Source organism: Podarcis gaigeae, assembly GCF_964106915.1.
Source record: "Podarcis gaigeae genome assembly, chromosome: 8".
In the NCBI taxonomy this organism is placed as follows: domain Eukaryota; kingdom Metazoa; phylum Chordata; class Lepidosauria; order Squamata; family Lacertidae; genus Podarcis; species Podarcis gaigeae.
This window is the reverse complement of record NC_139684.1, coordinates 2,585,553-2,609,266: the sequence shown is the minus strand read 5'-3', so window position 1 is coordinate 2,609,266 and position 23,714 is coordinate 2,585,553. Positions and strand designations below refer to the sequence as shown.

The 23,714-nt window shown below is 47.3% G+C and overlaps 1 protein-coding gene across 3 annotated transcripts in view; it reads left to right on the top strand.

Moving 5' to 3' along the window:
• Positions 1-23,714, top strand: part of FER1L5 (fer-1 like family member 5) — a 103,614-nt gene extending 79,900 nt beyond the window's left edge. For 2 of the 3 annotated variants that reach the window (XM_083753106.1, XM_083753107.1), the window contains 17 exons: positions 932-957; positions 2,136-2,195; positions 2,862-2,972; positions 3,977-4,099; positions 5,377-5,532; positions 5,698-5,789; positions 6,859-7,029; positions 7,667-7,815; positions 8,721-8,860; positions 11,621-11,709; positions 12,169-12,264; positions 13,118-13,259; positions 18,178-18,277; positions 18,967-19,178; positions 19,877-19,986; positions 20,912-21,059; positions 22,464-23,714. In XM_083753106.1, coding sequence (XP_083609232.1) covers positions 932-957; positions 2,136-2,195; positions 2,862-2,972; positions 3,977-4,099; positions 5,377-5,532; positions 5,698-5,789; positions 6,859-7,029; positions 7,667-7,815; positions 8,721-8,860; positions 11,621-11,709; positions 12,169-12,264; positions 13,118-13,259; positions 18,178-18,277; positions 18,967-19,178; positions 19,877-19,986; positions 20,912-21,059; positions 22,464-23,318 — 2,780 coding nt within the window. In that variant the 3' untranslated portion in view covers positions 23,319-23,714. The remainder of the gene's footprint in view (positions 1-931; positions 958-2,135; positions 2,196-2,861; positions 2,973-3,976; positions 4,100-5,376; positions 5,533-5,697; positions 5,790-6,858; positions 7,030-7,666; positions 7,816-8,720; positions 8,861-11,620; positions 11,710-12,168; positions 12,265-13,117; positions 13,260-18,177; positions 18,278-18,966; positions 19,179-19,876; positions 19,987-20,911; positions 21,060-22,463) is intronic. The other variant, XM_083753108.1, reaches the window with a different exon arrangement.

Below are 23,714 nucleotides of genomic sequence, written 5' to 3'. Positions count from 1 at the left end.
TATTCCTGGCTGCAAACATGGCGCTGGACACCCCAGTTGCCTCCAAACAGCTGCAAAGTGGCAATTGGGGGAAGAGACTGCAGAGGAGCCGCAGGGTGTGCTTAACCCTTTCCCACCTGTCACTTTGTCCCTGCAAACGTCTCCTCCTCCTTCCACCAGTTGCTTTTAGATGCAGCACAGGAAATATAGGTCTCCACGCCAGCCACACACTCTCAAGGCCACTGCAAGGGCAGAAAAAGGATAGCCTCATGTATGTCTTTGTCAGCTCCGGGGAACAGGAGTGCCTTGCCCAGTGGAGCAGCGCCACAGCAATAGCCCATAGCAGCAGTGCCACTGGCGCTTAGCAAGGTTTGGTTTGTGCCAAAGCACCGAATTGGCTCTGCCAGTGTACCTGCACAACCCTGACCTCACTGCCACCTTGTCCTTCCCATTAAGCGGCAGCGATGCCACTTCCAGGAGGCTACTCCTGCTGCGCCACTGCCCAAGTCACTCTTGGGAAGGCTGGGTCTGAAGTGCCTTATGGGTTGCTTCCACATCTTTGTTGTGGGTTACCTGACCTTGCATGCCAGCTGCATGGTCTGGGAACACCGGTTGTTGCTGTAACACAGGTGGTGAGGAACCTGTAGCCCTCCAGATGGTTGCTGAACTACATCTCCCATCAGCCACGGCAAGCATGGACAATGGCCAGGGATTATGGGAGTTTCAGTTCAGCAACATTGATCCCTGCCTGAGAGAACCAGGGAGCCTCATGTAAGCCTCTCCGAGCTTTCCAAAGGGCGAGCAAGCTATACCAAACTAATGGCTCTCCACCTCCTAAAAGCATTTGCAAGCAAGGTGGCAGATTTTGTTCCTGCTTGTTTCCACTGTCAAACCTTTCAAAGTTTGCTATTATTAATTCCACGTCTTCTCAATTTTCCCCTTCTCCAAACAGCCATTGCCAAGACAAAGAGAAAGAAGGTAAGTGTTGCTGCATCTCATTGTCTTGCCACTGATTCAGTTCCTTCCTTCCTTGAAGAAGGTCTACATTTATCAGGCTCTCCACAGGCCAATGGAAAGAATGAACCTTTAAGAGCCCTGGTCTCCTCCTACGGTGGTGGGTTTCCAAGGGGTAATTGATACTTCCTTTTGAGCCATGTTTCTAGGCACAGGTGTGTGTGTGTGTGTGTGTGTGTGTGTGTGTGTGTGTGTGTGTTTCTCCAGTGCCTTCCCCCCGGAAACATGCTCTTTACTGCTGAATTGGAGCAAACAACCATCCAAATTGTTGTTTGTTCCAATTAGTGTTAAAGAGCAGGTTTTCCTGAGGAAAGCAGTGGGCCAAAAAAAGTGCTTGGGCACTGCAATTTATTAAAGCACAAACTTGTGCCTAGAAAGTGTGGGGTGGAAGGTAAGTGTGGGTGAGCCCTAACTTCCCATGTTCTATATCAGTGTATTTTGGTATCTCTGAGATTCTGAAAGTATTCTTGGTTGCATGAATTTTGCAAGCATGTTCACATGGGGTGCTGGCTGGGGTTGTGTCAACTATGAGTAATCCCCCAACAGCACACCGCACATGCCTCTACAATGGATTGGTAGCAGAAGGGAAAGCCTCATCCAGGGAAGCTCAGGTCTTCTTCATTCAGGGCTGGACCTACCATTAGACAGAGTGAGACACCCACCTCAGGCAGCAGATGTTTGAGGACAGGGAGTGGTGGGCTGCAAACCCCCAAGGATTGTGCTGGCTCGGAAGCTCTGCGGAGTAGCCTACACATTTGTGTTGTGTGCATGCTCCAAAGCATAGATCCTACACCTTCCTGCTCAGTTCTCATTCAGCCACCATAGCAGGTGGAATGGAGCAAATTCTTTCTAGGTCCTTCATCCAAGCAGGTTAAGCTATTGTCAAACTTACAGTTTTTCCTTACCTTCCTTTCCCTTTTTTCTCTCTTTTTAAGGCTTCTGTCTTTTGGTTTTGCATTTCACTTCCATAGGTTTAGCCACTTTTCAGGCCACAGCCTCTGGCACAGATGCTGCCATGTAAGTAGTGGTAGCCAAAAAAGCCCAGCCTCCCAGGGAAGAGAGAAACTATGGGGTTCCCTGGAAGGAGGAACAAAGTTGGATGGCTGTTGGGCTTGTGAGAGTTATTCTGCTGCTTCTTGCAGGAGCTGGGCAAAGCCTACAAGGCCTGGTTCTGGAAAAGGCCCTTTAGGAAAGAAGAGAAGGTAAGTCATGATGCCATCAAAGCTAAGAGCCAGTGTGGTGTAGTGGTTAAGAGCGGTAGACTCGTAATCTGGGGAAGCGGGTTCGCTTCCCTGCTCCTCCACATGCAGCTGCTGGGTGACCTTGGGCCAGTCACACTTCTCTGAAGTCTCTCAGCCCCATTCACCTCACAGAGTGTTTGTTGTGGGGGAGGAAAGGAAAGGAGAATGTTAGCCACTTTGAGACTTCTTCGGGTAGTGATAAAGCAGGATATCAAATCCAAACTCTTCTTCTTCTACTATTACTTCTTGATCGCGGGTGCTGCATCCGTACAGATCTGGAGGCTCCCAAGCCACTTCCCTGCTTGATTTCTTGTTGATTAGGGAGGGGGGTAATCAAAACAAAGACTGGTGACTATTCAGATGGAGGGGGCGTAGAAGGATCCTTCATAAAACCCACAAGCTCCACCCCTCTGACTTCTTCCAATTTTAGTAAAAAACCTGTGTAGTCTTCTAGAAACAGTAGCTGAGGGAGCATCGCAAAATGTTTGGGCTATTGTGCTGCCTCCTATAATCTGAACATGTTCTACAGATCAGATCCCACAAGTCAAGTTTGGATCCGAACGAATGTTGTTTTGCTCTGAGAACATGTGACGTGGAGGTGAACTGAATTTCCTTCTCCCCATACAGGAGATGGAAGAAGAGGAAGAGGAGGTGGACTGGTGGAGCAAGTACTACGTGACTATGGGAGATCTGTCAAAGAGTGGACATTACCTGGAGAAGGGCTTTGATAGTTTGAAGGTGCCTGTGCTGTGGGGGGAGGGGTAGCAGTCCAAGCAGAATGCAAGGCAGAACGGCAGGTTTCCTCAACTAACATCTGTCCCTAAATTTATGTTTGTAGAGATAATGCAGGGATCTAGTTGTTGTTTTTTAGAGTTATTAAAGTGAAAAGGATTGTGAAGAACTCCAAAAGGATCTCTCCAAACTGAATGAATGGGCAGCAAAATGGCAAACACTGCCATTCTGTGTAAACAAGAGTGAATGATGCACATAGGGATCATTAAGGAAGGAATTGAAAAGAAAACTGCCAGTAGCATGATGCCATGCTGCAAATCTGTGATGCAACCACACTTGGAGTACAGTGCACAGTCCTGGATGCCTCAACTCAAAATGGATATTGTTGAGTTGGAAAATATTTAGAAAAGGGCAACAAAATACCCATTTGTGTCTTTTTAGTTTAAAGAAAAGGCAAGGAAGAAGAGACATGATAGAGGTATATAAAATTGTGGGTGCTGGGGAGAAAGTGGCTATTTCCCCCTCTCTCATAATACGAGAACTCAGGGATGTTGAAGGAAGCTGAAAGTTGAAAGATTCAGGAGAGACAAATGAATGTATTTCTTCACACATTGCATAGTTAAACTATGAACTTCACTCCCACAAGAGGCAGCGATGGCCACCAATCTGGATGGATTTAAAAGATGGCGGAGGGGGCTATCAATGGCTACTAGCTATGATGGCTGTGTTCTGCCTCTACAGTCAGAGGCAGAATCCCAGTTGCTTCTGAATCCCAGTTGCTTGACCTCGTGTGGGATGCTCTTGTGCTGGCGGGTTTCCCACAGGCTTCTGGCTGGCCACTGTGAGAACAGGCTGCTGGGCCTGACCCACTACATTCTGATGTTCTTAAATGTAAGAAAATGACTTTAACTCAATGCCTGGGGAGAGATGGCTGAAGCAGTGAGCAGGTGCACACGCTGCAGGGAGCCCAGCCAAGGGGCTAAGCCAACGTCTGTGTCTCCTTCTCCCAGATGTATAGCTGTGAACTGGAAGAAGTGCCTGAATTCCATGGCCTACAGGATTTCTGCCAGACCTTTCAGCTGCACCGAGGGCTGGTGAAAGATGACGACCCCAGAGTGGGGGGTCAGTTCAAGGTGAGGGCCTGCCCCAAGTGGCCCTGCTTTCTAGCCATCTATAAAAATCCACAGAACTTCCACCCTGGAGACTGTTTTCAGGAGACTGACTTCCCACTCTGCTTCAGGTGTATATTAAACAACATATACCGAATTTTTCGCACCATAGGGCGCACTGGACCATAGGGCGCACCCAGTTTTTTGGGGGGGAAATAAAGGGGGGGGAATTATTTTTCCCCCAGGTGCAGGGCTGGGGCGGGGGAAGCTCGAGCTTCCCCCGACCCCAGCCCCCAAACAGGCAGCTCTCTGCAAGCCGTGGGAGCACTCCCGCTGCTTGCAGAGAGGTCCGCGAAGCCTGGGCGCGCTGAGCTCAGCGCGCGCAGGCTTCGGCATGCTGGCAACTCTCCGCAAGCAGCGGGAGCGCTCCCGCTGCTTGCGGAGAGGTCCGCGAAGCCTGGGCGCGCTGAGCTCAGCACGCGCAGGTTTCAGCATGCTGGCAACTCTCCGCAAGCAGCGGGAGCGCTCCCGCTGTTTGCGGAGAGGTCCGCGAAGCCTGGGCGCGCTGAGCTCAGCGCGCGCAGGCTTCGGCATGCTGGCAACTCACTGCAAGCAGCGGGAGCCCAGCGCTGGGCTCCCGCTGCTTGCGGAGAGGTGTGCAAAGCTTGGAGAGCGTGAGGGGTCGGTGCACACCGACCCCTCTCACTCTCCAGGCTTCAGCAAAAGCCTGCATTCGCACCATAGGACGCACACACATTTCCCCTTCATTTTTGGAGGGGAAAAAGTGCGTCCTATGGTGCGAAAAATACGGTAGTCTTCAGAAGCAGAGTTGCCAAGTTTTGCATGTGGGTTTCATCCCCAGGAGTAGCCTGACTAGCCAGTGTTGCAGCAAAAGCAGCACAGCGTCTTTGGCGCCTTAAAGACTAACAAATTGTCGTGACGTACACTTTCATGGACTAGAGTCCAGTTTTCTTTGTGCAAGGCTTCTTGGTCTCTTGGCATCTCCATGAGAAGCAGGAAATCAGCAAGGGAGAGATTATGGCAGCTTCGAGGAACAAAAAGCTGTATTCTTGAAGCCTTTCCAGGCAGTAGAGGCTGGGAGGGTGTAGGTGGGGCTGCATTGCTCTCCCAGCTTGCCAACACCTTACACCCCTTGCTAAGAGCAGGGCGCTCAGCATGAAACAGGCACAGCAGCACAGAGCAATGGGCAGCCAGGAGAACAATGTGGCTTTGCCAGCTGCTACTTCTGGAGTGGGGGCAGTGGAGCTGGTAACTAAATGAAACAGTGCTTTCTCTGGCAGGGACTGTTCCGGATCTATCCTTTACCAGAAGATCCCAATGTCCCACCCCCTCCACGCCAATTCCAGGAACTTCCCGACAACGTCTGCGAGTCATGTCTGGTCCGGATTTACATCATCCGAGCCTTTAACCTAGAGCCAAAGGACGCCAATGGTCTGGTAATCACAACAGCTTTGTTCTTTTGCTTGCCTGCAGTTCTCGCTTCCAGCTCTGAGCTTCCCTGTGTTATGTGATAGGAGGCTTCCTCTACAGCAGGTGTTGCTGGGCCCCGTTTGAGGGTCTGGTCCTCCTAACATCCTGCATTGAACTGTGTCCCCTTACAGTGTGACCCCTACATCAAAATCAAGGTCGGGAAGAAAAAGGTTGGAGAGAGGGAGGAGTATGTTCCCAACACTCTGGAGCCCGTCTTTGGGAGGTAGGTCTGGCACACTTCTCCCTCAGAGACTCTGCCTGCTAAGGCTAATCGCTTTGTGCACATCCTGCGGATGCTGTCCCCACCTCTGGTACAGGGCAGGGCAGGAAGCTACTGGGATAGGAGAGGGTTGTTAAGACACAGGTGCATCCCTACCATGACTTATCCTTGGAATGTACAGAGCATAACAAGCGTTCAGAGGTGGGAAGGGAAAAGGATTATTTCCTCTCCTCTTTTCCGTTTTTTTATATATAATTTTTATTAAATTTTCTGTTTTACAATTTTAAATACTCATTTAAATATCATTAAAATATCAATGACTTCTCTTCTTCTTTTATGGTTCATTTTGCATACTATAAATCCCTACATATTTTAAAAATAAAGGGACCCCTGACCATTAGGTCCAGTCATGGACGACTCTGGGGTTTGCGGCGCCCATCTTGATTTATTGGCTGAGGGAGCCGGTGTACAGCTTCCGGGTCATGTGGCTAGCATGACTAAGCTGCTTCTGGTGAGCCAGAGCAGCACGCAGAAACGCCATTTACCTTCCCGCCAGAGCGGTACCTATTTATCTACTTGCAGTTTGAAGTGCTTTCAAACTGCTAGGTTGGCAGGAGCAGGGACCGAGCAACGGGAGCTCACCCCGTCACAGGGATTTGAACTGACGACCTTCTGATCGGCAAGTCCTAGGTTCTGTGGTTTAACCCACAGTGCCACCTGCGTCCCTACATATTTTACATAAACTATAAACCATTCAATATTCCATTATTACATCCATCAAAACTTATTTACACTGTTGAATTTATCTTAATGCTGCCAACGTTTTCAAAGTGTACATAATTTCCCCCCATCTATTCAATAAATATTTTTGAATTTTCTCTAAATGTATGTTCTTCTTGTTCTCTTATTCCATGTTAGGTCTACAAGCTGCACATATTCCATCAGCTTATGCTTTCCATTCTTCTTTAGTTGGGACCTCGCTTATTTTCTATTTTTGAGCTAACAAAACGTGGGCCGCAGTAGTGGCATACATACCTATTTATTCCTCTACTCTTTTCCTTGACTGCCACAGGATGTTTGAGATTATGTGCAACATCCCAACAGAAAAGGAATTGAAGATCTCATTCTATGACTTTGACATGTTTTCCCCTGATGATGTAATTGGAGACACCACCATTGACCTGGAGGACCGGATCCTGTCCCGCTATGGAGCCAACTGTGGCCTTCCACAGTCCTACTGCGTGTAAGCAGCAATGAGCATAGGTGCTAAGCAGGTGCCTTTTGGACTCATACAGGCATCTGCTACAGATGGGCTCATTGTCAGAGCTCATGGTTTTGCTGCAAGAGCTGGGAGCAGCCAGTTCAAGGGGGCAGCCCCACAGAGATGCCTTCCCCAACAGCAGTGCCATTGCCACATCCCCTGGCAGGGCAGGAGCACCAGGCTTAACTAATGAACTGCCAGTGGTCATTTCATAAGCTACATATCAATGTTTCATCAACAAAACACTCGGTTTTTAGGTCACGTTTGTCTTCTCTCTGTGATCCACAATATAACTGCTCTGGAGCTCCAGAAATATTTCCACTATGTGTTCATCTTACCGTTTTAGCAAGCAATATTAATATTAGCTTAACAAGTTCCTTCTCTTTAAAGTCTCTTTTTACTTTCCAGAGATAAGAATGAAGTAGGTGAAATTAAAATGAACAATTAGCTAATCTTTCTACCCAACAGAGCAGAAAAATCATTGCCCCTTAGCATTTTTTTAGGGCATTAAACCAGTTCATGAAATAAAGATTTTCTGCAGTCTAGGAGAAACTACATCCCTCAGGTAGCCCCCCCTGCAGATGCCGCTTAACCTCCTGATCGCTTCTTTCCCACACAGATGTGGCCCCACCCAGTGGCGAGACCAGCTTCTTCCAAGCCAGCTCTTGGAGAATTATGCTCGGACCAAGAACATACCTCAGCCGGATATAAGTGAAGATGGCAGCAGAGCCACTTTCCGAAGCAAGATTTATCAGCTGTCTGACTTTGGTAAGTACTTCAAAATATTCCCACGGAGCAAGAGAGAAGGAGGCTTGAGCTGCTCTGAAGGTTGAGCCCGAGGTCAGCACCAGCCATTGGTATCACTAAGCACCTGCTGAAAGGGAGCCCACTGCCAATCCTTTGAAGCTCTGGCTTGCTGTTCCTCCTCCTCATTGTTGCTTCCTGCTCACCTGTCCTCTCTGGGTGTGAGAGCAATAGTTCGGCACATATTTAATGCTAAAGGAAGATTAATTAAACTATAGTTCGTTAAGCTATGCCTTAGCATTATGTGTGCACCCTGCCCAATGACTTCACAAAATGGATTGTTTATTGCCAACAAAGCATGATCTGAAGCCATGGATATTTGGTGGCTTTCAGCCCATGGTTTGTTTTATTTATAGCTTGGTATTATGTGTGAACCCAGCACCTGTCCTTGACCATGGTTTGTCTGACATTCACCAAGCAGCAAATAATAATAATAATTATTATTATTATTATTATTATTATTAACATTTGTATACTGCCATATACCCACAGGCCTCTGAGTGGTTACAACATAAAATCACAATAAACAAACAAACAAAGATAATAATGATGATGATGATAGCAGTAATAGTAATAATAATAATAATAATAATAATAATAATAATAATAATAATAATAATAAATCCAATAAATCCCCACAAATGTTTGTGGGAAGAGCATAATGCAAGGAAAAATGCTCCCCCAGAAGCAGCACTCTGCAAATGTGCTTATGTTGCACAATGCGTATACATTGTAGAACACAGGCTGCCTTGGAGCAGAATTGTATTTGTAATTGTGGCCCCCATTGCCCTGCATGGAAGTCTCACGCTCCTGTGATACATTTGGCTGAATAAGTGCTGACTCTATTGTACTTGACACTCCCCTTTCAGAGACTAAACTACCGTCACATGGCTTCCTGGGGCCTCCAAAAGAGCGCATGGCTCTCCATCTCCTCCACACCTGTGGGCTGGTGCCTGAACACGTGGAGACTCGTGGCATCTACAGCGCTACCAATCCCGGGATCCAGCAGGTAAATTTCCTGCCTCCATTTCCCCACTGCACCAGGAGTAGCCAGTTGCTATGAACTGCCGCTCCCACCATCCCTGGCAGGGGCTGATGGGAATCCTAGCTGACAACTGTTGGAGGATGCCTTGTTAGCTGCTGCTGAGCCTACACATTTGGTGGTTGCTGGAAGAGAGAAGCTTCTCTATTTGCCCCTGTAGTCTGGCTCCCCTTCACAGGTGGGAAGCTTAGAGCAGCTACACACTTGGCTGACATGTTCATTTATCCTACATAAAACTACAGCAAACTCATTCTCCAAGTGCTGACACTTACGTAGCCCAAACAGTACCATCCACTCAGAAGAGCACTTCATCCCAAGGATTGGGGGCAAGGAGTCTCCAACACAACACAATAAGGACTGAGCATGCTCAGCGGGCAAAGACTGTGTCCAGTGTCAGTTGTGCTCGGCATAGACCCATTGAAATGAATAGGCATGTTCATTATGTTCATTAATTTCAATGGGTCTCACTGAGTAGAAAGTTGGTTGGCTAAACCCCAGAATGCTGGGAGTTGATGGAGGGACAGAAAAGAATAGCATCCTGTAAAAGGGGTGGCTGGCTAGAAATCTGAACAGAAGCACATCTGTCAGCAAGATTTTCCTGCAGGTCCGACTTACTGTTCATTTATTATAATTGCAATATATATCCAACCTTTCTATGCAAAGCATTCAAAGTGGCTTACCAAGTGATGATGGTTATGATTTTTTAAAATGCTATAAACCCATTTTTAAAAGTGTGTGATGATAAAATAAGAACAGGTGAATACCAACAAGAACTGCCCTGTTAAAGGATATTAAAGAAAGTCATGCATTTAAAAAGCCAAGGCAGCTTGACAAACCAAAAGCATTTCTAAATTTAAAAATACATTTGCCCAATAGTAGGACATCAGAGAGGAATCTAAGCCAACCTCCGAGGAAGCCTCCAGGCAGCCAGTGTTTTGAGGGGGGGATTCCCGTGCATGCCACAAAATTTAGATTTCTGTAATTAAAGTAGATTCAAGAGTTTTGTTGCCCTTGTATGAGAAATCCACTTTAAGAAAGAAACTAAAGAGGAATCCATATCACATATTTAAAGTGCATGGCTTCTACCAAAGTATATTGAGAGCTGTGGTGTGCAGTGGCGTAGTGGGTTGTCAGCAGTGGGTTGTCAGCACCCGGGGCAAGGCAAGTAATTTGCGCCCCCTAACTCGTGGATTTGCGCCCCTAACCCCCAGATGTTGCGCCCGGTGCACCCAGCCTCCCCTGCACCCCCCACGCTACACCACTGGTGGTGTGCTAAGAGTGTTGGGAGTGGGAGCTCTTTGAGGTGTTCAATTACAGTTCCTGGGATTCTTTGGGGTAATTTATGGTGTGGATGTGACCTGGCTTTCTGTGCTGGGAATGTGATAGGGAAATGCACTGAAAAGTGTGGAATTAACAGGAAGGCATATAAGCATCCCATGAGCAAATCAGATGTTCAAATAAAGGCCAGGTAGAATCTAATTTCCACATAAGCTTTGTGCAGGAGGATCAGGATGAATGCTGATAAATAGGTCTTCTGCAGAGACCCTAAGGAGAGAATCCCAGAGGTAAGGCCCAGCCAGTGAGTGAGAAAGGCCTCTCATTGCACCCTTGCCAAACATGCCTTAAACAGTATGTTTAGATGCTGTTTAGATGCCTTAGGCAGGACTAAGATGGGGACCTTTCAAGAAGATCTCAAGACTTGGGTTGGTTTGTGCAGGAGAACTTGATCCTTCAGCCAAGATGGTCCCAGGCCATTTTGCCTCACAACCAGCAATTTTAATGGTGCCCAAGAAAATCTGCATCTGGTTGAACCCAGTATATGTCATGGATTACTCCAAAGAACATTAAATTATAGTTTTGTGAGAAATCCGTCATCCAACAGAACTACACTTCCCAGGGTTCTTTGGGTGGGAGTTGAAGCTGGTTTCAGTGTAGTAGATGTTACCCTAAATACTCCTGCCCCAGACCCATTTCCTCCCCATTTGGCTGCAGGAGGTAAGGATAAGTTTGGCACTGACCCCCAGGAGACATTTCAGACAAGCTGAAGTACTGTAATATCCTAAATAGGTGCTGGTAAATGAAATGGAACCTGCCTTTTGAAGCAGAGTGGCACACACTGGAATTGGAAAGAAAGACCAGCCTTCTTGCCTGCAGGTCTGAATTTGCAGACTCCTTTATAAATCTTGTGCCCTATAGCCCAAACCTGGAGGACCTCGCAGGGCACTGAACTAGAATTGTGGCTTAAGAAAGTCTGGAAGTTAGCAATTGCTGAAGAAATAAGATGTGATGTAGCAATCTTGAAGGGGGAAAAGAAACCAGGTGCATTGCAGGCTGTTTGGTGGCAGTTTATCACATAGGCCAACATATCAGGTTTACAAAACACCTTGTCACCAGCATCAGCACATATCCGGATGCCATTGTTATGTTTCTGCTCCTAACTTTTTCCTTGGACATCTCAGTCTCTTCTGGCCAGTTAAAATGGTGACATTATCCTGGCAATATGCTCTGTAAGGTCCCTGCAAGAACAGCAGAGAAAATGAATGAAATAGGCAACAGTGAGTATACATGAGACTACAATTACTTGCCTGGTTTCCGGCATAGGGAGGATGCTGTGGTGGTTGTTTTTTTATCTCGTTATGTTCACTGTCTGTTTTGTGACTATACTTTATGTACATCACTGAAGTACCAACTGAAAAACATTAAGAATGTGCCTCTCTTCATATCCAGGGGAAAGTGCAGATGTGGGTTGACATCTTCCCAGAAAACATAGGTGAGCCAGGACCTCCTTTTGACATCACCCCAAGGAAGCCCAAGAAGTAGGTGCACCAAACACAGCCACCCCAACCCTTTTAAAGACCCAGAACTATTTGCACCCACGTAGCACATTTTCAGGATGGTTGAATGAGAGTGTCAGGGTGCAGGGTGACGTGCATGCTGGATCTGACCACCCCGTGTCCGCTGTTGCATACTTGTCATTGTTTCTAATCCCAGAGCATGACACAAGGGGGAAGCTGGTTCACAAAGGCATCTACTGGTGGCGCCCCTACTCTTAGGGAAGGGCTGCAAGTCAGTGCTAGAGCATTTGCTTTGCATTCAGAAGGTTCTAGCTCCAAACCCCACTGGCATCTCCACACTGGACTAGAGCGGGGTTGCACAGAAAGTTTTCCAGTAAAAGTCCTTGTTAGCCTGCCCTGTTCTTGTATATAGCAGGAAGAGGAATCCCTTAAAGCACCCTCCCAGTAGCACCAAGACTCTCCTGTTCGTCTCCTCTGTAGGCACGAACTTCGCTGCATCATCTGGAACACCAAAGATGTGGATCTGGAAGACACCAACATTTTTGGAGACAGGATGAGTGACATCTATGTGAAAGGGTACGAGAGACAGAGGCAGAAGGTTTATGGCAGCCCAACTCCTGTGGTGGCAAGTGACCAACAACTGGTCTTATTTGCAGATGGAGAGCTGTCTACCAGCCCTAGCCATATTTCCTTTGAGGTGTCAGCTCCATGATTCCCAAACTGTTATAGCCCCATTTGCATAACAAAACCATTCATGAATTCATTCATCAATTGTGTTGCTTTTCTCCAAAGAACCAAGGTGGTTCACAACAATCAAATGAAGCAGCAGTTAACAAAGGAGAGACTAGTAGCTAAAGATTTGGCTGGTGCTTCTGCATCAACTTGTGCACCAGAACTTTCTCCTTCTCCTGGTATAGAGAACCTTTGCTCCTCTGCCACATTTGTAGCTGAACTGCAACTCCCATCAGCCTTCAAAAAGGGTTGCTCCAATAGTCTAATGCAAGAAATAAAAGATGGGTTTTCTGGCACCTTAAAGGGGTGAAAAATAGCCTTTGCCAACCTAGTGTCCTCTAGATGTTCTGGAATGCAACTCCCATCATCACCAGCCTGTATGGCCTTGTGTTGCTGAGGCTGATGGGAGTTGGAGTCCAAAAGATTCAGAAGGCCTCAGGTTGGGGAAGATTGGGCTGGATGATACGCTCCAGCAGCAGAGATGTCAGGGGAACCTGGACTTTTTGGTCTGCATTCAGCTCCCGCCTGTCCCTTGCCTAAGGGTCATGGAGGAAGAGGGACATCTCTCCCAAAGCTGCCAGCGGGACTAGATGGTGCAGCTTTTTATTGCCAATGTACCCAAGTGTGCCCTAGAATCTGGGATGGGGCAAAAGAGTTCCTATGAACAACTCCAGCATCTCCTTTGCCCTGGTTCCAGGTGGATGGATGGCCTCGAGGAGGACAAGCAGAAGACAGATATCCATTATAGGTCCCTGACAGGGGAAGGCAACTTCAACTGGCGCTTTGTGTTTACCTTGGAGTACCTGCCCATGGAGCAGGTCTGCGTTCTCACCAAGAAGGTAGGTGGAAACTGAAACAGAGCATTGCTCCAATTTAGAAAAAGGGAGGTGGCCTTGGCTTCCTCAAAGCTTACCTTACCCCATAGGAGCGCCCTCAACCACGTGGACCACCAGAACTGGCACCTTTACAATTGACATATCATGCCTGCTCTGCACTTGCAAGGAATCAATCTCTTAATGTGTGGCAGCACCTGTTCTTTGGAAATCTATTTAGGCACCTTTGCTGCACTCTTGTTGATGCCTGCTTTAAAAAAATCCTTTTGGCGTGGGCCACACCTAGACAGACATGCAAATTTATAGTGTGTGGTTGTTTTCTCCCATTTTAACATTTTAATATTTCTATTTGTTTTTAAAATCAGTTTATATTATTGATGTTTTCTTGTGAATATTTTATATTCATTTATGCAAACTGCTTTGATTATTATTATTTGTTTTGACTAAGTAGTACATAAATTTTGTTAAACTTGAATGAATGAATGAATGAAGGAGGGTTGTGTATGGACAACCAGCAAAGCCTTCCTATCCTCCATCTGGCAAATCCAACTCAAGAGATTAGGATTGTATTATTATTTCTTGAATTTATATACTGCCCTATACCTGGAGGTCTCAGGGTGGTTGACAGAAAATATCTCTCTGCATATCATCTGCTGGAGGATAAACAGAGGCACACTGACAGGCACACAGCTCTCTGTGGTGCACACATCATTCTGGCACACTTAGTCCATGTAAATTTAATAGCACTTATAGTCTTCAGATGCAGGGCACTTCCAGGCTGTTGCTATTTTCTAGTGGGTTTCAGTCATGTAGCAGCAATCACAGCTGGTTAGGAGGTCCCATGCAACAAATAAGGGGGGGGGGGGTTAGAATATGTCACGTGAAAGCCTATGTTATTATTCCACACTTCCCAGGGCATTTTCCTGTCACTTCCTTTATTGCAAAAAGTCTGATCTTTTGGGGGAAGTGGTTTTATTTACTTATTTGTTGCATGGGACCTCCTAACCAGCTGTGATTGCTGCTACATGACTGAAACCCACTAGAAAATAGCAACAGCCTGGAAGTGCCCTGCATCTGAAGACTATAAGTGCTATTAAATTTACATGGACTAAGTGTGCCAGAATATGAATGAGAGTGTCCGTAAGTGACTGTGGAGGCCAATTCTGGATCCACACGTCCTTCCACAGTGGGGTCATAGGTTTCCGGGAAGGAGTTGATCACAGTGAGGGTTTGCCAAATGTGCCTTCCTCTTAGCACATTTCTCCCTTATCATGGAGGAGCTGAATGATGTTCACAAATTTATCTGGGCAGCCAATTTTCAGAAGAACAGTCCACAGGGCATTGTGATTTACAGTGTTGAAGGCCTTAGTCAGGTCAATAAACGCCATATACACGGGTTGGTTTTGCTCTCTGCATTTTTCTTGAAGCTGTCAAGCAGTGTAAATCATGTCCACTGTCCCCCTAGAAGGCCGAAAACCATTTTGGGATTCAGGAAGGGTCACCTTGAATATTCTTAAGATACAGTTTGCTAAGATCCTTGCAAGAATTTTGCCGGCTACAGCTAACAGAGAGATGCCTCGATAGTTTCTGCAATCAGTTCTCTCACACTTTTTCGATGAGCTTGTGAAGTTGTTGCGTAAGTTCAATTCCACCCACTCTGAAGACTTCAGCAGGTATCCCATCAGGTTCACTGGCTTTGTTGTTTTTCATTTGGTTAATAGCTGTACATAACTCACCCAGATTTGGAGATACTGCAAGCTCATCTCTAATTTGTTTTTGCAGAATTTGTGAGAGGATCTCAGCAGCTACAGGGAAGTTACAGTTAAGGGGATGCTGGTAATGTTATTTCCAGCTTCTTTATCTTTTAGAAGTGTGGTACCATCTGTTTAAAATTCTTAAATGCTTAAATGCTTAAAATTCTACAAGGAAGGCTCAAGCAGTATGTGGACCGAGAACTCCCAGAAGTGCAATCTGGATTTAGAACAGGCAGAGGAACGAGAGACCAAATTGCAAACATGCGCTGGATTATGGAGAAAGCTAGAGAGTTCCAGAAAGACATCTACTTCTGCTTCATTGACTATGCAAAAGCCTTTGACTGTGTCGACCACAACAAACTATGGCAAGTTCTTAAAGAAATGGGAGTGCCTGATCACCTCATCTGTCTCCTGAGAAATCTCTATGTGGGACAAGAAGCTACTGTTAGAACTGGATATGGAACAACTGATTGGTTCAAAATTGGGAAAGGAGTACGACAAGGCTGTATTTTGTCTCCCTGGTTATTTAACTTATATGCAGAATTCATCATGCGAAAGGCTGGGCTGGATGAATCCCTAGCTGGAATTAAATATCAACAACCTCAGATATGCAGATGACACAACCTTGATGGCAGAAAGTGAGGAGGAATTAAAGAATATTTTATTGAGGGTGAAAGAGGAGAGCGCAAAATATGGTTTGAAGCTTAACATCAAAAAACTGAAGATCATGGCCACTGGTCCCATCACCTCCTGGCAAATAGAAGGGGAAGAAATGGAGGCAGTAAGAGATTTTACTTTCTTGGGCTCCATGATCACTGCAGATGGTGACAGCAGTCACGAAATTAAAAAATGCCTGCTTCTTGGGAGAAAAGCAATGACAAACCAAGACAGCATCTTAAAAAGTAGAGACATCACCTTGCCAACAAAGGTCCGTATAACGGGCAAGAAGGCTGATTGCCGAAGAATTGATGCTTTTGAATTATGGTGCTGGAGGAGACTCTTGAGAGTCCCATGGACTGCAAGAAAATCAAACGTATCCATTCTTAAGGAAATCAGCCCTGAGCGCTCACTGGAAGGACAAATCGCGAATCTGAGGCTCCAATACTTTGGCCACCTCATGAGAAGAGAAGACTCCCTGGAAAAGACCCTGATGTTGGGAAAGATGGAGGGCACAAGGAGAAGGGGACGACAGAGGACGAGATGGTTGGACAGTGTTCTTGAAGCTACCAGCATGAGTTTGACCAAACTGCGGGAGGCAGTGGAGGACAGAAGTGCCGGGCGTGCTCTGGTCCATGGGGTCACGAAGAGTCGGACACGACTAAACGACTAAACAACACCACCACCATTTGTTGAGTGTAGGGGGCATATGCCATGGTTTACTGGCCCATAGATGGTCTTTGTGGTTTTAAAGAAACTCTGTGCATCATCAGTGTTGGCTAAGTGCTGGATCTCTTGAGCTTTTTTTATCCACCAGATGCTTTTTAGTTCTCTGGTTCTTCTTTGAACCTCAGCCTTAGCGTTGGCATAGGTTTTTTTCTTAATGGCACAGTTTCTATCTCTTTGCCAGATCTGAAAGGCCTTCCTTTTCTTGTCAATCATGCGTTCAATCTCACTGTCATTCTCATCAAACCAGTCCTGGTGTTTCGGTTTGGTATCCAATAGTTTGTTCACAGGCTGCAATAATGGATGTTTTTACCTTGGTCCAGTGTTCCTCAATGTTATCAGGGAATTCTGAAAACAGATGGTCCTTAAGAGTTGTCTGGAAGCAATCCTGCTTAATGGGATCTTGAAGGGCTTGAGTGTTCATTTTGCGCCTTGGCTTCCTTCCTTGAAGCCTGCATTGAGGTATAATCTTGATAGCCATCATGGAGTGTATTAGTTGGTGATCTGTTCAGCAGTCGTCGGCGCTCGTCATAGCTCTGGTAAAGAGCACATCACAGCGATCTTTAGCACGGACAATAACATAGTCTAAGAGGTGCCAGTGGTTTGACCAAGGATGTCTCCAAGATGTTTTAATTTTGTTGTTGTTGTTGTTGTTGTTGAATGAGTGTGTTGGTAATAACAACATTGTGCGCTGCACATATCATCAAAAGTAAGATTCCATTCTGGTTGCTGTTGCCAATTCCTTCTTTCCCAATAGTCCCAGGCCACAGATCAAAATCCGGCAGCAGCAGCAGCGGCATGAGCATTAGTTAATTTTTCGCAATGCACATTTCCCCCTTGTTGCTTCATCTTGAAACAATTCCCTCTCCATTTCATCAGTTTACTTTAATACTATTGTTGTTGTTGTTGTTTATTTGGCATGTCACTTGTGAATTTTGAGAGTCATCCCAGCACAAGACACAACGGTTGTTTTTGTTGCAAGCAAACTAAAAATTTGCTTCATCACCAGGAATATGATCCATGTCCCTAGTCAGCTTAATGACAGTTCATCTAAATTTCTGTGAAAATAGTCAGGGGGCCCAATGTGCTTCCTCCAGTGAATAGCCCTGGAGCAACTGGCCGGCATCTCTAGCTAATAAACTTCAAAGGATATTCCAAGTTGGTGCTGCCACCTAGTGTCAGGCAAGTGCTTTACCACACTCCTTTCTCTGGAAAGCACTGTTTCATGCTGTTAATTATAGAATCATAGAATTGTAGGGTTAGGACGGACACTGAGGGCCATCTAGTCCAACCCCCTGCAATGCAGGAATCTCAACGAGATTATACATGACAGATGGTCATCCAACCTCTGCTTAAACACCTCTAAGGAAGGAGAGTCCTCCACCTCCCGAGGGAGACAGTTCCACGGTCAAACAGCTCTTACTGTCAGAAAGTGCTTCCTGATGGTCAAGATCTCCTTTCTTGTCACTTGAAGCCATTGGTTTGAGACCTACCCTCCAGAGTCAGAGAAAACAAACCTGTTCCCTCTTCCATGTGACAGCCCTTTAGATAGATGGCTATCATATCTCCTTTCACTCTCTTCTTTACCAGGCTATGCATGCCCAGTTCCCTCATAAGGCTTGGTTTCCACCCCCTGGTTGTCTTGCTTGCCCTCCTCTGTGCTCCTGCCCCACAGCCTCAGCGTCAGCTCCCAGGTGTGGTGGAGCTGGTCCTGACTTGAGCAGGTTTGCCTTGACACCTGTCATGCGTCTCCCATTTCAACAGCCCTTCTTCTACCCTGTTTGCAGCAACATTTCTGGAGCCTTGACGAGACCATGCAGAAAGTGCCCCCCAAGCTCATCATCCAGATCTGGGACAATGACAAGTTCTCAGCTGACGACTTTATAGGTAAAAAGAATCCTGAACCTGGGGGGCAAGACAAGGCTTTTCACCCCATGTCCTATTTCAGGGTGGGGAAGCTTCTTCACCCTGAGGGCCACTTTCCCTTCTGGGCAGCCTCCCAGGGGCCACATGCAAGTGGCAGGCAGGGCCAAAGCCAACTGTGGGCAAAGCCATTGCTTTGGATTTTGCCTTGTACAGTCAGCGAGGTTCCCTGTGCACATGCACACATCCACGCTGTCCTCCGCCCAGAGATGCAAGAAGCATTAACAGAGACCCTAGTTGCATTCTAGTCAGGTATCATGGACTGGTTGGACGCAGTGGGAGGAACCAGCTGAGGGAACCTCCAAGGGAAGAAGGCTCAGAGGCCAGGGAGGGGGGGTGGGACAGCAATGGGTGGTCAGAGGGGGATGAAGGAGAAGACTGGGAGGATCAGGTGTCGGAAGCTGGAGAGGTAACAGGGCTTAGTGAGCTGGAGGGAGTCTATGGCAGACAGAAGTCCAGAATCAGAGGCAAGAGCTGAGGCAGGGGAGGAGGGAGGCCAAGAGGCAGAGAAGTCAGGTTGCTGGAGAAGCAAGGGGGTCTCTCCCTTCTGCTGAGATAAGCTCTTCTCCCGCCTGATCTCCCAGAAGCAGAAGACGCATGAAAAGGGTGAAGGCAGAGTCTCTAAATGCTTGAGCACCCGGTTCCACTTGCAGGAATCCTGGAGCTGAACCTGAACAGCATGCCTAGCCCCGCCAAACGTCCCCGCGACTGCACCGTGAAGATGCTGCTGGAGGACACCGGTGCCACCACCTCCACCTCTTTTTTCCATCGCCGCAAACGGAAACCTGTCTCCCTGTTCAAGCAGAGGGAAATGAGGGGATGGTGGCCCTGCATCGTCTTTGAGAAAGACAAGCCTCGCGTGTCGGTCCGTAAGGCATCATAGGCCAGATCTACCACACCTCTGCCTGTTGGGACTTGGGTCTGGGGAGCAAAGAATAGCAAGTAGAACAGAGGGGAGGGGAGGAGTTCACTTCATGAACTCCTAAGCCAGCCTTTCAGAAGTTTTGGACTGTGAAAAACGACCACGTTGGCTGGGGCTGGTGGGTGGAGCTTCTGGAGGGCTCTCATCTCTGCCTTTCTTGTTCTGGGCCTTCTCTAACTCTTCCCAGCTCTGCCATAGCAAAAGGTTTTCCAAATGTACTGTGTGTCCCATTCTCCACCTTTCCTTCCCTCCAAGTATTCAAGGCTGGGCATGCCTTGAACAGGGCTAACAGGAAATGCCAAATTAAGAATGGTGGCACTATAGACACACCGTTCTATGCAATTGCTGGAAGAGAAAATACCCCAATGAACAGAAGAACCACCCCCATATATTGAAAAATATGCATACATTGGGTATTTAGTTGAGGAGTTTCACTAGTGTAATGACTTTCAGCTATGCAATTTAACACCCCCATTCCCTGCCCTCCTCACCACCACCACCTAAATCTGATCCACAGGTTTCTCCAGCCAGTTGGGAGTGGGGAGAAAGTAGAAGTTACACTTTGCAATTTTGAGTCGTTGCTCTTTTCCGTTGAATACCACCCTGGAAACCCCTCTGCCCATCCTCTCTCGTTCTCTTAGGGCAAGGTGGAAATGTCCTTGGAGCTGCTGACAGAAAAGGAGGCTGAAGAGCGGCCAGCTGGGAAAGGAAGAGAGGAGCCCAACATGAACCCAGTTCTGAAGCCACCAGAGTAAGACTGCAGCGCCTGGGTGCCCCCTGCATCATGAACTCCTGGGGAGGTAGAAATGGGGAAGGGGATGTCATTGTGTCAAGAAGGAAGCCTTTGCCAATCTAGTACCTCGCAGGTGTTTGGGGCTATAGCTCCCATCAGCCCTGTGCTTGGCTGGGGCTGATGAGAACTGCAGTCCAAAACATCTGGAGAACACCAGGTTGGCAAAGGCTGTGGCAGAGCATGTTTCCAAAGATTTGGTGGCTGGGAGGCTTCTGTATGAGAGCGACACCAATTAAGCCACATGCACCCAGTTTGGCTAGCCTGCTCTGAGCACTGTGCCCTCTGGCACTCTCCCTGCCCATGCCTGCCTGGCATCTGTGTGGGCCCTGAGGACCTTTCCTAGCTGTGCTGGTACCACTCTAAGCAGCACTGGGCACAAGAGCGACGTTAAGTTGTTCTGGATACTGCTCGGTATCCTGTTTTGATATGCAAACATATAGAAACTACATGGTATAATTTTTATATGTTTGCATTGTTTTTACACATGTAACTGTTTATAACTGTTTTGTGTCTTTGACTTTAAAATTGTTGTTTTATTCAAGCTGGCCCCCCTGCTGGGGGCATCCCCTGCCTGAAACCCCAGAGAGCTGCTGCCAGTCGGCGTTGAACAGTTGCAGGGAACCTTTGGCCTTCCAGGTGTTGCTGAAGTACAACTCCCACACCCCAGGCAAATGTGGCTAATGGGCAGGTATTATGGGAGTTGTAGTTAAGCAACATCTGGAGGCCCAGAGGTCCTGATGTATACCTTATAGAACTAGGTGGGCCAACAGTCTAACTCAGTGTACGTCAGCTCCCCATGTTCTTAAGCCAGAGAAGATGGAGACAGCTGCTGTAGGCAACTTCTGGTTAACTTTTCTTGCCCCTTCCTTCTCCCCGTGACCAGGAGGCCGGAGACCTCTTTCCTGTGGTTTACAGCCCCGCTGAAGAGCATCCACTTCGTTGTGTGGCAGAAGAGCAAATGGAAGCTCTTGATTTTCCTTTGCAGTGTGCTGGTGATTCTGCTGTTTGCAGCCTTCATCTACGCAGCTCCTGTGAGTCTGCTCAGGAAGAGCAAAGGGGACCAGGCAACTTAGGCTCAGCCACATACCTTGCTAGATCTTGCCCAGCTCTGCCCCACTAGGTGCAGCATCAATCCAGGCTAGACTGTCTGGGAGTGGGGTTGCTGTAGTTGACCAGGCTTCATTCGTCCTCCGTGGGAAATCTCTCTGCCTTAGAGCAGGACTACAGGGCCTGCATCTCATGGTTGGGCTTAGAGACTTAGGGGTGCTGTTGGTGTACTAGCACCAACAACATCCTCCCTTGCCAAGCTGGCTGAGGTAGTCTTGAGCAGTGTGCTGATGGAATCCCAAATGATAATTCTGGGTGACATCAACTTTCACACCAATGCTGCCGTTGGGTCATTGGTTCAGGATTCCATGGCAACCATGGTGCTGTCTCAGATCATCTTCAACCCAATGCACAAAGGACCTACCCTTGACTTGGTCTTTGCTCCAAAAGGGATGAAAAGTGATCTGGAAATGGATATGTCATTCCATCATTATGGTTGGACCACGTCCTGATGAAGGTTGGACTCATAGCAGCTATCCCTCTCTGCAATTAAGGTGTTCCACCCTCTGAGAGCTACGGATTCTGGTGGATTCCTGAATGCTCTGGGGCACTTTCTGGTGGACAGAGCAGGTGATCCTGTTGAGGTTGTTGTCTCACTATGGAATGAAGAGAACTATTGCAGAGGACTACTGACATGATCACTCCTGAGTATCTTCTTCGGCACTGTGGAGCCTGCAATGTCCCCTGGTATTCTACGGAGTTGTGTGCAATGAAACAGGCTAGATGACTGCTATAATGCTGGTGGTACAGATCTTGTTCCAAGGGCTAGCAAGCAGTGATTAAAGTGCATAATTACACCTCCCATGTGGCATCAAGGGCATGGCCTCCACTGTGTCCTCAAGTAATTGTCCGGGAAAGCTTCTCCAGCTTGTCTGAAACCTGGTCTCATCTGCCGGTAGGAATGGGCCTCTGGAGGCAATGAAAGCCTGTTGTGGTCCACTGTTTTGAGAATAGTTTTGCTTGATGCTGCAACATTTCCCGAGAGGAATTTTTTCATCAGCCTCCCCCCATCCTGCCACCACCACTTGCCCCCCTCCCACCTTACCTTGGCCATCTGTCCCTCTCCCCACACTGCCAACTGCGGCCTGTGGCTGCAGGCAAAGGCCATGGGGTGGTAGAAACAGAGGCTACAGCATGCCAGAAGCACATCATCAGCATGCTTCTGGAAAAGACAGTGGCCTGGGCCACAGGCAGAAGCCATAGTACTGTGCCCAAAATGGGACAAATGGGATTACTTTCAGAAGCCAAGGTGGCTTCTGTAAATCCATGATATCCCAGTAAATTGGGGCAGTTAGGTTGGATGCTATTACCTGTTCTTTCCCCTTCAGGGCTACCTGGCAATGAAGATAATCAATCCGATGGGAGGGAGACGCTCCATAATATACCAAATGCCTCCAAAGAAGAAGGAACCTCTTGAGAGGCCACCTGAAGAAGCTACTGAAACACTGCCTCCAGTTGCTGAGAGACCACTCCCAGCTTCCAATAAGTTGCCACCCACTCCCCAAAATCTACTCACAACTCCCGAGGAAACACCCACTACTTTCAAACCTCCCACTCCCAAGAAATCAGCTCCAGCTCCCAAGAAACCACCCAAAACTCCCAAGAAACCAGTTCCAGCTCCCAAGAAACCACCCAAAACTCCCAGGAAACCAGCTCCAGCTCCCAAGAAACCACCCAAAACTCCCAAGAAACCAGCTCCCAAGAAACCACCCAAAACTCCCAAGAAACCAGCTCCAGCTCCCAAGAAACCACCCAAAACTCCCAAGAAACCAGCTCCAGCTCCCAAGAAACCACCCAAAGCTCCAAAGGAATCACCTCCAGTTCCCAAAAAACCAACTCCAGCTCCCAAGAAACCACCCAAAGCTCCCAAGAAACCAACCAAAACTCCCAAGGAATCACCTCCAGTTCCCAAAAAATCAACTCCAGCTCCCAAGAAACCACCCAAAGCTCCCAAGAAATCACCCAAGGCTTCCAAGAAACTACCCAAAGCTCCCAAAAAATCACCTCCAGTTCCCCAAAAATCACCTCCAGTTCCCAAGAAACCACCCAAAGCTCCCAAAAAATCACCTCCAGCTCCCAAAAAATCACCTCCAGCTCCCATGAAACCACCCAAAGCTCCCAAGAAGCAACCATCCACTCCCAAGAAGCCACCACTGATTCGCAAAAAAAGACGCACCTGGTAGTTAGCTGCAGTGGAAGCAAATTATGTCTCCAAATGCTGTTGCTTATAATGTCTTGCACCAGAGGACCACTCTGTTCATGCTCCATCTTGCCTCTAGATATCTGGCAAAAATGGAGCATAGCTGCTTCTAAATCATAAGCCTCCATCAGACAATCCTCGCCTAATCTTTGCGTTCCTACAATTATGAAGGCCTTCTGATCCCAACCACAAATTTACAGCAGCATCACTGAATAAAACTAGCTTGGGGTGGGGAAACAGGGGGTAAAGCACCACTGTAGAAACAGACTATCCAAACAGACTTATGTTCAATTCCCGCCCATCCATCACCATATATTTTAGCATATTTCACTCTCACAGACTATAATATTCCCATAAAAAAATAAAAGTTAAGCCCTAA